Source organism: Galendromus occidentalis, unplaced genomic scaffold (assembly GCF_000255335.2).
Source record: "Galendromus occidentalis unplaced genomic scaffold, Mocc_1.1 scf7180000075612, whole genome shotgun sequence".
Classification (NCBI taxonomy): domain Eukaryota; kingdom Metazoa; phylum Arthropoda; class Arachnida; order Mesostigmata; family Phytoseiidae; genus Galendromus; species Galendromus occidentalis.
Window position 1 is genome coordinate 436,689 of NW_003803602.1, and position 13,810 is coordinate 450,498.

A 13,810-nucleotide genomic window follows, 5' to 3' on the forward strand; every position below is an offset into this window, starting at 1 on the left:
TCCGGTCCGAAAACAGATTGGGCGACGATATTCCTGTGCATCAGGTATTCCGCGGAAGCGCATCAGAGAAAAGCCCTCTGTGCGAATGTAGAAACCAAGGAGAGGGGATCGTCTATTGCTGTCGTCCCTTTCCGGGGGAAATTGTCCAGGATGACGCTCAGCAATCGCGGGGATCCATCCCATCCGCTAGGAATCGTATCGTAAAGTTGACAAGGAAATGTCCTGGATGCGTTTCTTCCACGCTCACTCGCGACGTGCCACAACGATGAGGTACCTCAAGCGCGGTCCCGGCACAGACAACTCGCTCATTGATTCCGGAACTTCGCGGGAACATCATCCGGGTCCCGGAATCCGCCATGAGAACCCCAGCTCCCATTGATCCCCTAGTTCACTGTCTATCAGCCGTCCGGCCGATTCCGAAATGAGCAAAACTTGAGAGCAAGGCAACACGGTACCAGCGAATGCAGAGCACGTTGCCGCACGCTACGGAATGGTACGCCACGAGTCGAGCGTATTGTATGATAGCACGCTAGCTAGACCGTGCGGTCTTCCGAGGAGAACGGACATGCCGAAGATCCGGCAAATCGCTAACGATCTTTTTGTCTGTCTGAACCCACAGATGCCCCGAGATATCATCGGTAGCCTTCAAAACCCGATATATACATATCGCAGAAAGTCTCGACTGTACCCCGTTTGTGCACGCCCGAGAACCTCGATATCGAATACACCCTCTACGATCTTGCCATGAGTCCACAGTTACTTCCGCATCTTTCGCGTCACGCTCATGCATCCTGGCCCTCGCTAGAGCCGCTCCTCTCTCAGTCAGGATACGCGACATGAGGTCCAGTGGAGCGTGCAGGGTCAAGTCGGGCTCGCTTGGGAACGACCACCGCATCCCTCTTACATATCATGCAAGGACTTGTTCCACCAGATTGAAACAGCAGCTTCACGGTGTATTCGTGGTCACTTCAGGCTGAGGGGCTTCGTATCACAAGGATATATCAACCTTTGTCTGTTTCGCGGGTGGGCCCAACCCCTGTCCGCCCCAGACCTCTGGTGAAAACGCTTGCCAAGTCTTTATTTTCATTCCCCCCGCCTTGAAGCGGGCCGGCAGCAGGAGTTCGGCACCGTTGAGCATTCCACTGGTGTCCCCGGTCGTTGACTGGGCTTCAGAAGCAACGATCCAGGCGTCCGAACGGCATGAGCGGGGAGAGCGGCCCGGGGCAGGTGGGGAGTCGTCACACGGCTTAGGGCGATCACTACCAGGGCGGAGTGGCTTGGCCCGACCCTGATCTCTGGATGACGGTGTCGCGCGCGCGAAACAGTGCAGGTAGTTCGCTGTAAGCTGACGGAACAAGCGGCAGCCAGTCGACTGGCTGTCTGACTGACTGGTTGGCCTCTCGGTTCGCTGGCATAGTGTCTGTTGAAATATGCACACGGGCAATTTGGAGAGCGACAGCGTAGGCGATGATGTATGAGCGAGGCTCAAGGGCTTCCCAGCTTGCTGGTTCGCTCCTTCACCGCTCGCCCCCTCTCAAAGAGTTGCATCGAGAGAAGTGGGCACAGAGACGAAAACCCCCACGGAACTATTCTGCTCTCATACCGTTTTTTGGACGAGAATCCCCCGTACCCGTCAGCGGCTGCGCTCAATGGAATTCTCTGACACTAGCTGCATGGCAATACGTCAGTCAGTCAGAGTCGCACTCCTGTACGTCTCCTATATCCATCCTCCTCCCAGCGACGCCGACGTAGACGTAAGCTCATGAGAGCGACTTTTCCTCCCCCGGAATCAGCTCGACGCCGACGAGGCGAAATTAGTCTTCTACTCCCATCAAGTTCTAACACACATATGGAGGTTTTAGAGGAGCGTGTTGAACGAGACTGCCCAGAACAAGAGGCACTTTCCAATTCCGTGGACAATTTCCGCACCAGCGACGGTCTAGGGATCGGATGGGCTCGGGAAGTCCGTGTGTCGTGTGGGAGAGCATTTCATTTTCATCGTAGCCAAGCTCCCGCACCGGGGTTTTAGGAAGCCTTCAATCGTGCACGGTGCTCTGACGACGATAGGAAGTGGGTGTACCATGAGTATGAATTTCCTCGCGCAGACTATACGCGGGCTCCGAAAATTCGTGAAGTCGAGGTCCGGTTCCAAAGTGGGCGGAGACGTCATCGTTGACGAAGCGGTTGGTGGAGTCCGAGGGCTTCCCCATCGAGTCGAATATTGAGGACGCAAAGGTTGAGCAGCGGATAAGTCGTACTGTTTCACGGGATCCAAGGGAGACTGCGTGGACGGTGGAACTCGTAAGGGCTCGGAGGCCCGCCGCTCGGAGCAGAGCTCTAATAGAGGCTGGTGGGCTTTTAGGCGGAGGCGATGCTTTTGATTTCCTCTAAGGGCGAATCTGGCCAGCTCTAATTGACTATGAAGCTGACTGATTGGGAGTGGGTGAAGGATGGGATGCGAGGAGAGAGCGCCGCAGCTCGTTCAGTGATTAGGAAACAACAAAGTACCGAACCACGGAATGAGTCTTCGAGCGGAACTCTCTGCAGCCGAGCCCGAGCGGAGCCTCATAGACTCGAATGCTGCCAACCGGACTGACTACAGACGTGCGGGCTCATTGCGCCGTCGAGATCCGTTGAAATACATCGCTGGGTCCATCCCCGCCCCACATTGCCCCGGAAGGACGGTTTGTTGGCATTTTCGCACCAAAACTGTTGATTCACTGTCCAGAGAGTGCGTGTGGAGCGCTCCCCCGGGACGATTCCCATTTCGACGCCTCCCCATCTTGCTGAAAGATCCAGCGCATCATTAGGTTTCGCCTCTGTCCGTCGAGCTTGCTCCGTCCTCGAAAACGTCGACGATGGGCTCGTTGTGCCGCAGCGTCTGAATCCAGAAGTTCATCAAGCAGACGGATATTGGGGACAGAGGATTCCGAGCGACGAATCGAAATGATTAATCACATTCTGGGAATTTCGAGCGGAACCTCTATCGCTATTCATCATTCCGATTGAAGCCGAAGATCTTCGGAGAAACGGGAAGCTCCTATTCCATTCTTCTCTGTCATCCTATTCTTCTCTGTTCTGTTCTCGATTCTGATAACACCGAGTCTGACGTTTCTCTTGACTTCCTCCCGAAATCACTCCCGACTCCTTCTGGCTTTCTAATTCAAGCTCGAAGTGCGCTCGAATTGATACCGTCTCGACGAAGCCGTGCACTCCTAAAGCGTCCGGTCGTCCTTTTCCGTCGAGCTCCTCCGCCGGAGAATTCTCGCACTCGTTTTCGACCCATTCGCTCCTCATTGGCAGCGATCAATTAGGGCATCTTCCCCGAGAAACAACGCTTGCTGCTGAGACCGCCTCCAGTGGAACAGCCTTCGGGCCCAGAGCGCTTTAGCGCAGACAACTGAAGAGATCTCCCCCCATGGAAGCACGAACTATATAGATGGTCGCAAACCCGCTCTTGCTCGCCTCGTAGGCTTGCTTGGGCTGGCTTGGCTCGATTGATGGTCGCCTAACCGGCCAGTTCGCCCTCCTCGCTCAGGACGCCTGGCTCGTGAGAGGGAGCATTCCGTGGAGAGGGTTTGTCGCAGAGAAAGGGAACGCAGGAGTGCGAGAGTGGAGATAAGAGTGTGTAGCTCTCTTCCCCACCGGGACTCCTTTCCCTTGGAGAGCGCAGATCCGTCGACACTCGGCACTCTGCGGCCACGCCGTATGTTGTGTATGAATGTTGTGGCTCCGATCGCGGAATGAAATTGTGTCGAGCGACCGCGTGCTTGCCGTGGAACACCTCCTGAACGTGTCCTTAGGAAAAGATCCGCCGAGTCGAGCAACTTTGTCCCAGCAAGCCGAGCGGCCCGATCCTTAGAAAGCGTGGCCGTCGTCCTTCATTTGTTCTGGTCGTGGATCGGGGAGAGTGGGTCGTGCCGTTGGAATGGCTGCCGTCTCGATCCCCTCCAGGGTTCTCATTGTTGATCTAAATGTGCTCAGTCTGTCTGATCGTCGTCTTTGAGCGAATCAGTTTTCGGCAACCCGGGCCGGTCTCCGATACCGCCAATGGCCCATGACGGCGGGAGATGATCTCTCGGCGATGCGAGTCGTTGACGCGCGGGAATCACTTGCAATTGCGCCTATCGTTCTTATCGGCGACGACGACGATCGCGGCAGGAGCAGCAAGAGCAGCAAGCAGAGGCGACATCAACAAGCGAGCGTTACGTCCGCTGAGCTTTCCTTGCGCTGTCGCCAAAGCTGCCGGTCCGGAACAGCTGCCCGAAAGTCCAATCCACACGTGTGATTGACGAGGACATCTGCAACATCTGATTCACCTGCTCCAGTCCATTACGTTCTTGGATACAGAGATTTTGGATACAATATCGGCCGAGAAGTTGCGTGGAAATTATCCGGAGAAGAGCAACGGCAGAAGTTCCCGGACCGAATGAGAATTCTGTCGAGAGGGTAGAAGAGAGCAGGTGCCGGACACCCTGAGAAACATCGAGTCCGCCCTCAGCTGTGAATATCTGAGCGAAAATCAAATTCCGTGCTCGTGGGCCGCCCGCTGAGCAGCCGGTCGGACAAATCGCCCGGATAGTTTCGGCCACTCAGAACGCAAACGGCCGATAATAATATAATATTAATTACCATCATCAAAATAGAGGAATAAGGAACTTTCTTCAGTGTTGTTTGCGAGGTTGCCATTGTGGATACGGTGCTGCGATGTGTGACTGGTCTGCCAGGAGCGTGGCGGACGACTTGCCTCCAGGGCTGGTGCGTGTTCTACTACTACTGTTAGAATAACATGTTGTCAGTGGTTCGAGTGGTGCATCCCGAGCTTCGTCTGGATACGATGAGTAGTCATGTCGTCCATGTTCTGTGCTCGTTGTCTGTGAGTCTCTGGTTAGTTCTTCTTCTACTTCTGGGATCAACCGCCGTCGATCAAGCCTCTGCTCATGAAGGCCTCCACATCGAACAGGGTGAGTACACAACATCATCTCATGCCGAACCGAAACCGTCGGGACTGCGGCGGCATACCCCGGAGGAGCCGAAACGAAGCCTCATAGGGCGTCCAGGGACCCACGTCGTGCTCGGATTCCGCCAGAAATAAGAGCGGAGCAGCCGTTCGGGTCGAGTACCGACGGAGGAACACCGAGAAAACCTCAGAGGATTCAGAAGAGGGTCGTGTATGAGGGAGCAAGTGGGAGCGGGGCTGGAGCATCCCGGAATCTCTCGGTGACTTGGGGCATCGCCCACAGCGGCTTAGGCGGAACGATCGCTCTCCATTGTCGTTCGTCAACGATCTGGGTTCGCACATGTTCTACGGCAATTTTGTCGTCCCTCTCGGAGTTCACGTATCAGTTGGCTGACACAGCACCGGCCGGGCACATACAGCTGAACTCTGATCGCTTCCACGCACGATCAGCTCACTTTGCGCTTCGGCCAAATCGACCTCGCTCTCGAATCTCCTCGCTCGACAGATCCCGGGAACCGCGGCTTCCGATCGACATTTCCTGGTTCCCTCGCGCTGAGACGCAAGGCTCTAACAGATGGGAACGCATTCTGAATGTGGCCGAGCTCGGGTCGCGGTCAGTATCGCCTCGTCATCTGCATCGTGCTCAGCTGACGTTGTAGGCGAGTAGTCATTCGGTCGACCAAGTCCCGAGCAAGACACAATTCTCCTAGCTGTAGGCTTCGAGCTCATTATGACAGTCATATCTGTTTCCGTTCCGACTCGTTCTGCCGTCGAGAGGACGCCCGGGGCGGTGTCTGTTCAACATCTATGCTCATGCATCCACGCACTTCTCGTCTACGAGCACAGTGCAGCCGAGACGCATGGACGCGATGCTCCTCCTACAAGCAACATTTACACGTACCATCGATTCAATAAGAGACAATCGACGTGGACCGACTCAATTTTGCGATTGGTGTAGAGCAGGGGAATTCACCATCACCTTGAAGGTAAGAGTCAGGAACAAGGATGCTGATGAGCAGGACTCTGATTCCGTGGGCGGCCCCCAGGCCCCGCGGAGACAAACCGAAGTAGATTGAGCAACGGAGAGTTTTTCGGAGATGCTGTCATCTCAGAACTCGGAACCTCCCGACTGGACGAAGTCTGAGTTCAGTTCGAAACCCCGTTCTCGGATAGTAGACTTGGGTTTCCTGTTCGTGGCTCCCGCTTCCATCGCCTGAGAAGCACATTAGGCCTGCTCGACGGAGCAGCCTCGACGGAACTTCAGCGACGATGTGAGAAGCCGCATTGCATCAGAGCTTGAGTGAAACGTTACCGGGGAACGCGACGAACAACAACATTCGATGGATTCACCGGAAGCCTCTCTGCTCCCGCTTAGCGAGAAGCGCTCACCCACCGATGCCGGATCCTGCGTATTCCTCTGCCTCCGTTCTCGTCTTCGAGGTCAGCCACCCTCCTCGGTGGAGTTCTCAGCGTCGAGCTCCGGAGGAGCGGTGCATGGCGCACCGAGGAATCATTTTCGCTCGTGGGAAGAAATTACCCTTCTCCCCTTTTGCTGTTGCTGTTGTTGTTCGGTGGCCGCGGAGCTGCTCTTGAATTATGATTTCAACGAATTGAGCATCCATGATATAGAGGCAAATCTCCAAAGGATTTCGGGTGGAGCGATCGGATGTGGGCACCATTCACATGCTCCTAAGCGATCTCAGTATATTCGTTGGCACGTTGCGAACACTCGAGGAAGCGGAATCGAGACAGCATTTTTCCTCCTTGTCTGGCAGGCTCCTCGTTTATATTGCTGAATCTTCAGTGTACCGAAATGGAGTTCATTGTGCGTAAATAAGTTCCCCCATTCGCGAGCGGGCCAGGCGACCGGGAAATGAGGATCAAAGGCTCTCCTCCCTTCGTCGTCGACTCCTCCACCCCGTCGCATAAAGCCAGCTTTATTAGGCAGCGCGCCCTATTCCGGACTCGAATCCGCGCCCAAGCCCACAGCACTACTTAACCATGTAGATCCACACTCGTTCGAACCCACCACTCACACGCGCGTATCCAGTGACTGGGCATCTAGCATCTCATCTACTTCGCGAGCGAATCCGCTCGAACGACGCGCGGATGCCGCGATTGATCTCACTCGACTACCCAGTCACTCCTCGATCGACCGGAATCGAGAGAATCTTCCAATTCGAGATATCTGCTTGCTCAGCACGCTCTGGCGAAAAAGACGGCCTCAAGTCAGATACGGAACGAGCTTGGAATGGAGGGCGGGGACAGAAACGGTGGATCATATCGGGCTCAATATCGGAGGTAGAGACGCTTGACAGGAGAGGAATATCGAATGCGAGGTACGAAAAGTTCCCCGGAATAGTCTGCGGGAATGAAACTCACGGACAAGAGAAGATTGGGCTCGCCGTGTTAATTTTCCACTCGGAATCCCCTGTCCGCGAGAGGATGCTTGGCCGGATCTCCGCCTGTGGCCTGGCGGCATCTCGACTAGCCTCTGATTCGAGCGCAAAGTGGCCATGTGTTTGTTATACTCGCCAAATATACAGTTCCAGTTCGCGGGACGCATAAAACGATGCAGGGTAGCCGAGCCGAACGTGTGCGAACTCCTGAACGATCTGATCTTCGCCCGCTTCGGCGACCATTCCGCCCTTTCTGAGCACCAAACTCGCTCGCTTGCTCAGTCGACAGCGAAAGTGGCGGTAGCGGCAGCAGCAGTTCCGTGATAAATCGCCAAGACGCCTCGATGCCGATGGCCTCCATCTTTAGTCGTGCGGCATGAGGCACACATATGTATGTGGTGTGATGTTGATGTCAACCCATATTATCCAAACCCATATAATCGAACTGCATGGAAGAGAATGCTTTCGACGGCCAAGGCGCTTCGTCCATCTTCTCGTGCACAGTATGAGCGTCTTATGAGCTTGGTTGTTACCGAGCCGAATGCAAATTAAGTCCTCGCTCTTCCCGATAGGAGCTCGTGTTCTACTTTGATATTCTCATCGTCAGTCCCTGCCTCTTTGCTTGTCTGCTGCACCCGACGCCGAGTGCCTCGGCCACTCCAGGGCGAGGGCAGAGTGAATATAAACCGATAGCTCGGCCGCTTTGGGGACTCCGCAAGCTTTCCTGGCCGGCACAGGACACTTCGGTCGCCCAGTCAGGCTCATGCTCCGACTGCAGCAAGGGTTGGATCAATTCTATTGGTTCGGATAATCTCTTAAAGTCCTTGCGGAAGGGGTGAGCCCGTGAGCCTCGATCACCACTTCATTTGGATCGAATATATTACGCGCGCTCTAACCGTTCCAGTTTCGGCCAGGGTGGAGCTTTGTTGACTCGAGATTGGAAACGATAAATATTGTGTTAGGTAGTGGTAGTAGAAATAGCAGTATATTTATAGGTATCGGCCCGGCAAGTTACAACATGGGAGAGGAGTGCCTACGGAATTAGTTTGGATCTCCTGCTCCGGCCCCCACCGAATAGCGCGTACCAGGCCGTTGACGACGTTCCCTGCGTCTACCATCATCACTCACTGTTCGAGCTCTATAATACCCTTGCACGTAGGTCACTCTGGAGCTGCGTCGAGTTTCGTTCCCCGAGTCAAATGCGACATTGAGGCAACTTATCGGAGCATAAACTTTGAGCAGAAGCAGCAAGGCACGCGATATACTTCCCGTCGAGTTCATTGAGTCGAGCAGGCGACATCCGGAGTTCGGAGTCACTTAGAAACTCGTCACCCAGCTCTCGGGAGTATATAATCCCCGCCAACCACCGTAGTACGCGATTATTATCCCTTGCGCAATTCGAGGGGGATGAACCTCAACTACATACCATCCTTGACGACCTTGATTTGGCTCAGAACGATAACGAGATTGAACCTGTATCGAATTCGATTAGAGGACTATAGAGGACGATACGAACTCCGGCTCGGGGAGTCATCAGAGATCCATAATAACTCTACAATGTATCATATTTTATGATTCCGCGACAGGCCAGGCGAGCCAAAAAGCCAGATGGGTTTTGCTTGGGACAGTTCTCCTCCCAGACTCAGCGCCACTTATCGCGATCTTAATTCGGCTTATAAGATGGGGTAGCTTGAAAGATGATATTCAATGCGCACAGAGTGGAACATGCGAGGGTCCCGGGATACGCGATGGTCTTGCCGACGACATCTCAATTGAACAACGTAACTAATGGAAGTTTAATGAACGAGAGTTTCTTAAGACGAGAAAGGGTCGATAAACGGCGGAGGAGAGACGAGAGAGAACGGCAAGGACTAGCGAAAATATTCAAATCTCGAAGGCCATTATTTCAAGCGTGTGTTATTGACTTGGCGAGACCCCCACAACTCCGGCGGCTGGGCTGATGAGGGCCACTCTGCCGGCTCGGGTTATCCCTTACCAAAGGTCCGAACAATCCAGCGATAGTCTCTATGCGCACAGTGATGAGCAATCAATCAGCGCATCATATCATCATCACCGTCGTCATCTTCAGCGTTGCCATCATCGATATGTTCGTTAGACCATCCAGCCGGACACGAGGCCGAAACCAAGCGATCGATTGGTCCATCGAACTGATAACGCCGCTGCTGCAATGACGATAGCTGCGAGCTTGCGTTCCAGCTTGTTTCCCTCGATGTCATGCTGAATCTGATTCCCGAAGTTTTACCGAACCAGATCGAACGATTATTCCAAGCGGGAAACGGGGTGTAACTTCAAACGCTTTATTTCGAGCGTAATTGTCGATCGAGGCCTGCCTCGTGCGTGAAGAAGATCAAACTTCAATGGGGGGGAAGGAGAGGCTTTGAAGCATGAAAGGCACCATTGCCTTCGTCAGCGATCATCTTCTTTTGCTCCCCGATTGAGCCTTAAAATATCCATCTGAATTTTGACGACGACGGAAATACAAAGTTCAGCGCACTAATCCCAGTTAATGAATGACGAACTGAAGAGCGATCTTCCGCGCTCTCGGCACTCCCATCGGTCCCTACATTTTTTCTCTCCGGCTTCCGCAAGCGTCGCTTTTGAAGTCTCTGATCGTCCCGATCGTCGCGTCCGCTGCAGAAGCAGCGATTCTCCCTTTGTCATCCCCTCTGTCAACTGATCACGCATCGATTGCCGAAATTATCCTCTTCCATTGAAAGGCGTGCTTACTCGCGGCACTTTCTCCAGCACAGCGTGACGTTGAGCGAGCTCGGGAGGTTTCCGATCTGGCGCTGCGAAACACAGCTCCCTTTCATCCAGCCCGCTGGTGTGTTGCCTGATCATCTCATCTTCCACTACAGGGAGATCGAATCCATTGAAGAGGCAGGAGGATGATAACCACGGTGGAACATGGTAGTCTTGGAGCGATCTGACTCCCTCTTCCCAATCGATGACGGTAAGACGGGGCTCGTTTGAACGAGTCGGTCACTGGAGCTTGGGTGGCGGGATGAATGGGCATGAGGGAGCGCGAATCCGATCCAGATTCGAAGAACACAGACTTCATTAGGAAATTAGTTTTCTCCCCGACCGGAGAGTTTCCTGCTCCCCGACTGTCGACCATACGCTGCCGGGCGTCTGTTAATCCGACGATCGACCGCACAACCGTCGACAAACAGGCTCGACAGGGAATACGTCATGGGTTCGAGCAAGAAGAGCGGCGGATTCTGCCGGAGGCGACGAGTGAACCTATCTTAGGACATTCTGCCGGGGAACGAGGAATCCTCCGGAATACGTGCTCATTCATCCGGAGAATGGAGTTGAGACCAGAAGTCGGGAAGCCGCACGTAATGTTGTATTGCAGACGACGCCGACGCTCCGATAATGAGCCTGATAAGTACAGCAACCGCTGGGAGGGGATGCTCTTCCGGAAGTCGACGGGCGAGGTCGGTTGAAGCACAGAATTACGCTGAGTTCGCCGGGTGTGAGGGACTTGAACATTCTCGCAGCCTGTCCTCGCCTTGCTCCGAGCGCAGCGAAGAAATTAGCGATGAACTCATTGATATGCAGTTCATTTCGACTCTACGTGTCCCCTCGAGCGCGCTTCGGTCGCTCTGGAATCACCACTGAACTGCAAAATGACAAGAGCGCTGCCCACCGAGTGGATCATCCTTCGGGGATGTAACAGTCGTATGAGCCGGCGCCCGTCTTGAATTCCCGAATAATCTGCACTGCAAGCTCCGAATGTGTCTCCGTTCCCGGGTGATCAGGTGGATCGCGAGCCCTCGGCGTCGTCCTCATTAGGATCAGGATCTGCTTGATTCCGATTAGAGCGTGCGCTTGCAGTTCCCGATGGATTAAGGAAACAATTTGCATCCAGTGCAGGAGATGCACAGCACTCTGCAGTTTTCGCGATAATGTGCCGACTCAGAGAATTGTGAAGCCAGAAAGGAAACCGAGGAGAGTTTCGCGAATCGTCTCATGCAAGCTTTGTTTGGCGGGCTTATTAGGGAAATCGTGAGGCGTCCGTCGGCGCGGCGGTGCTCTCTCCCCTCCGGAGCGCGAGTGGGAAAACTGAATACCTCGCAGCGGTCGGTCACCAGCCTGAACCTTGAGAAAACCCCCCAGCCGAATTCAGGCCAAAGAGCTGCGAGGGCAAGCGCAAGAACAGAGTCTCATGCTTGATGCGAGGGTGCCTCGCCCCACAATCGAGAAACTGTCTGCTACAGCATGGAGTCTGAAAACAGAGCTTTTACAAAGACACTCTATTCTACTTCCGGTGACATTTGGTGTCCAATCTACATAGAACTCGGACAATGTGGCGCTGGAACAAAGGACAAACAAGTCGACACCCTCAGATCGAACTTGCCAAACCAATCAAACGCGATGGAAGTTCACATTTCGTGAGGTCACAGCATAATTCGCCCCGAAAACAGAAGCGGTCAGCTTCGAGGATCGTTATATACCCGCTCCGTGAGATGTATTTTTCTGCTTGCATTATCATACATGAGTTTTATGTGCACAGAGCTCGCCGCCGGAATCGATTTTGCGAGCGGAATTTGCACTTCATATCCCAGAACGATGTTACCCAGCGGTGAAGTTATAGATAATTTCCTTGTTATCCAAGAGAGCGCGCATCGCATACATCGCATGCTCGTGGAGCGCCCCCTGCAAAGACATGAGAAGTGTTGACGAACTGGAAAGAGCCTACGGGAGGGGCAATTGGTCCAAGCATTAGAGAAATACCTTCCGAGACAAAACAACAACAGGGTCACGACAAGTTCTGATGTCATCCTTTATCGGCCGGCTCCACCCGGACCCGGACCGAGTCGGACCCGACTCTTCTTATACCTGTCCTCCGGCGATGCTCAGGCGACCTATTGGTCTCAAGATGCCACGGAGGAATATTCGGAGCGAGCCGAAATTTTCGAGTCTCGAGAGCAACGCTTCATCCGGACGGCATAATCCTCAGAGTTCGTCGAGCTCTCTCCGAATTCTGCCAATTACAAGGTCTTCTTTCCTCCTTCACGGTTGTTCGTGATGTGGAAGGCGTCTGAGCGCGCCGGACTCGATTCGCTTACTCCACCCGTCCACGTTCGCTTCTTTCGATGCCGTAGTCATTTTGAAACGCGAACTGATGTCAATGGGGTGAATATTTTACCCTTCGGGCCCGAGCTTGGAGTCAGCCAGATGTACTTAGGGAAAAATGTATCCCGGAAGAGGCAAGATCAATTCATAAATGACTTACGTGCCTTGCTCGATAGCTTCCCTTCCCACGTTCATACATAGGTATATCGACGATCCCCACGCCTCCATCTGAAAATAAGCTTTGCCGATGCTTCGGTGACTGTACGTATTCGTTTGTGTACCCCTTTTGTCGGCAAATGTTCGGTTTTGTGGTGGAGCCCCTTTCATTGGGGTGTGTCACGCTTGCCTGCTCCGTGCCGCTCGTCTTCACGAATGCTCACAACACGAGTATGCACATGCAATTCGCGTCTCGCATTAGGCGAGATCCATCGGCGCCTCCGTCCTCAATGTGTACGAATCGGGTCCCCGCGTCGATCTGAGTAGGACTCGAATCGGCTGAGCGGATCCATTCCGAACCGCGTCACGGAGGAAATGGTAATCTTCAGTTCCCCCGAGAAGGCGTCGCAGAAATTCGGGGTGGCTGACGCAATTAATATCCGAATCGCAGACAGTATCAATTCCGTCGCGACACGCAACCCGATGTACTCGGAGGAACGTTCGCGCTATCAGCTCAATCAACGGAGGGCAAAACGCTCACCTTTCACCGAGCTCGCCGACCTCCGACAGCGGATAGGATGCGGTTGCTGACGGAAATCCGAGAAGCTCTCCGTTCCTCAACGCTTCTCTTGCCAACCAAGAGATCCTTTCGACCCCTTGAGGAAATGTTTCCTCGGATTCGTTCCCCCGCGAATTGAGTTCTCGTACTGTCGGGAAATCAACAATCCCATAATCAAGTTTCCCGCTCGCGAGAGCTCCAAGCTTCAAAACTCCTCAACCAATGTTCGCTACCAATGATGGAAAGAAAATGACGTCAAGCCCAGGAAAAATAATTCTCTCCCCGGACGAGAACGCTGGATGGATGACGCGGTTGCCCCTGCCTGAGAGTGGAGCGCTTCCTCCCAAAAATACTTCCGCCACTTTTAGCGTAGAGCCTCTCCCGGAGGGGATTCGGTTCGCGAGACCTTGCGGGTCAAGATCCCGTGGGCTAGCATTCCCTTGGTAGTTTCACACGCTCACTGTGCTGTAGTGTGCGGCTCACCATAATTGCTTTTTCTCATGGTATGTGTTCTCCGGGAGAACGATTCCACACCAGAGAGTTCCTGAATGACGTCGACAGAAGCAATCCGCCCCTTGGAACAGCTGCATTTCAGTGCTCTCCGATAGATCCAAGAATACGAGCATAAGTGAA

At 53.8% G+C, this 13,810-nt stretch overlaps 1 protein-coding gene across 1 annotated transcript in view; it reads left to right on the forward strand.

The window, feature by feature from the left end:
• Positions 1–4,789: 4,789 nt before the first annotated feature.
• LOC100900572 (protein turtle) overlaps positions 4,790–13,810 on the forward strand; it is a 35,864-nt gene continuing 26,843 nt past the window's right edge. The window contains exon 1 of the mRNA XM_029111836.1: positions 4,790–4,964. Coding sequence (XP_028967669.1) covers positions 4,790–4,964 — 175 coding nt within the window. The remainder of the gene's footprint in view (positions 4,965–13,810) is intronic.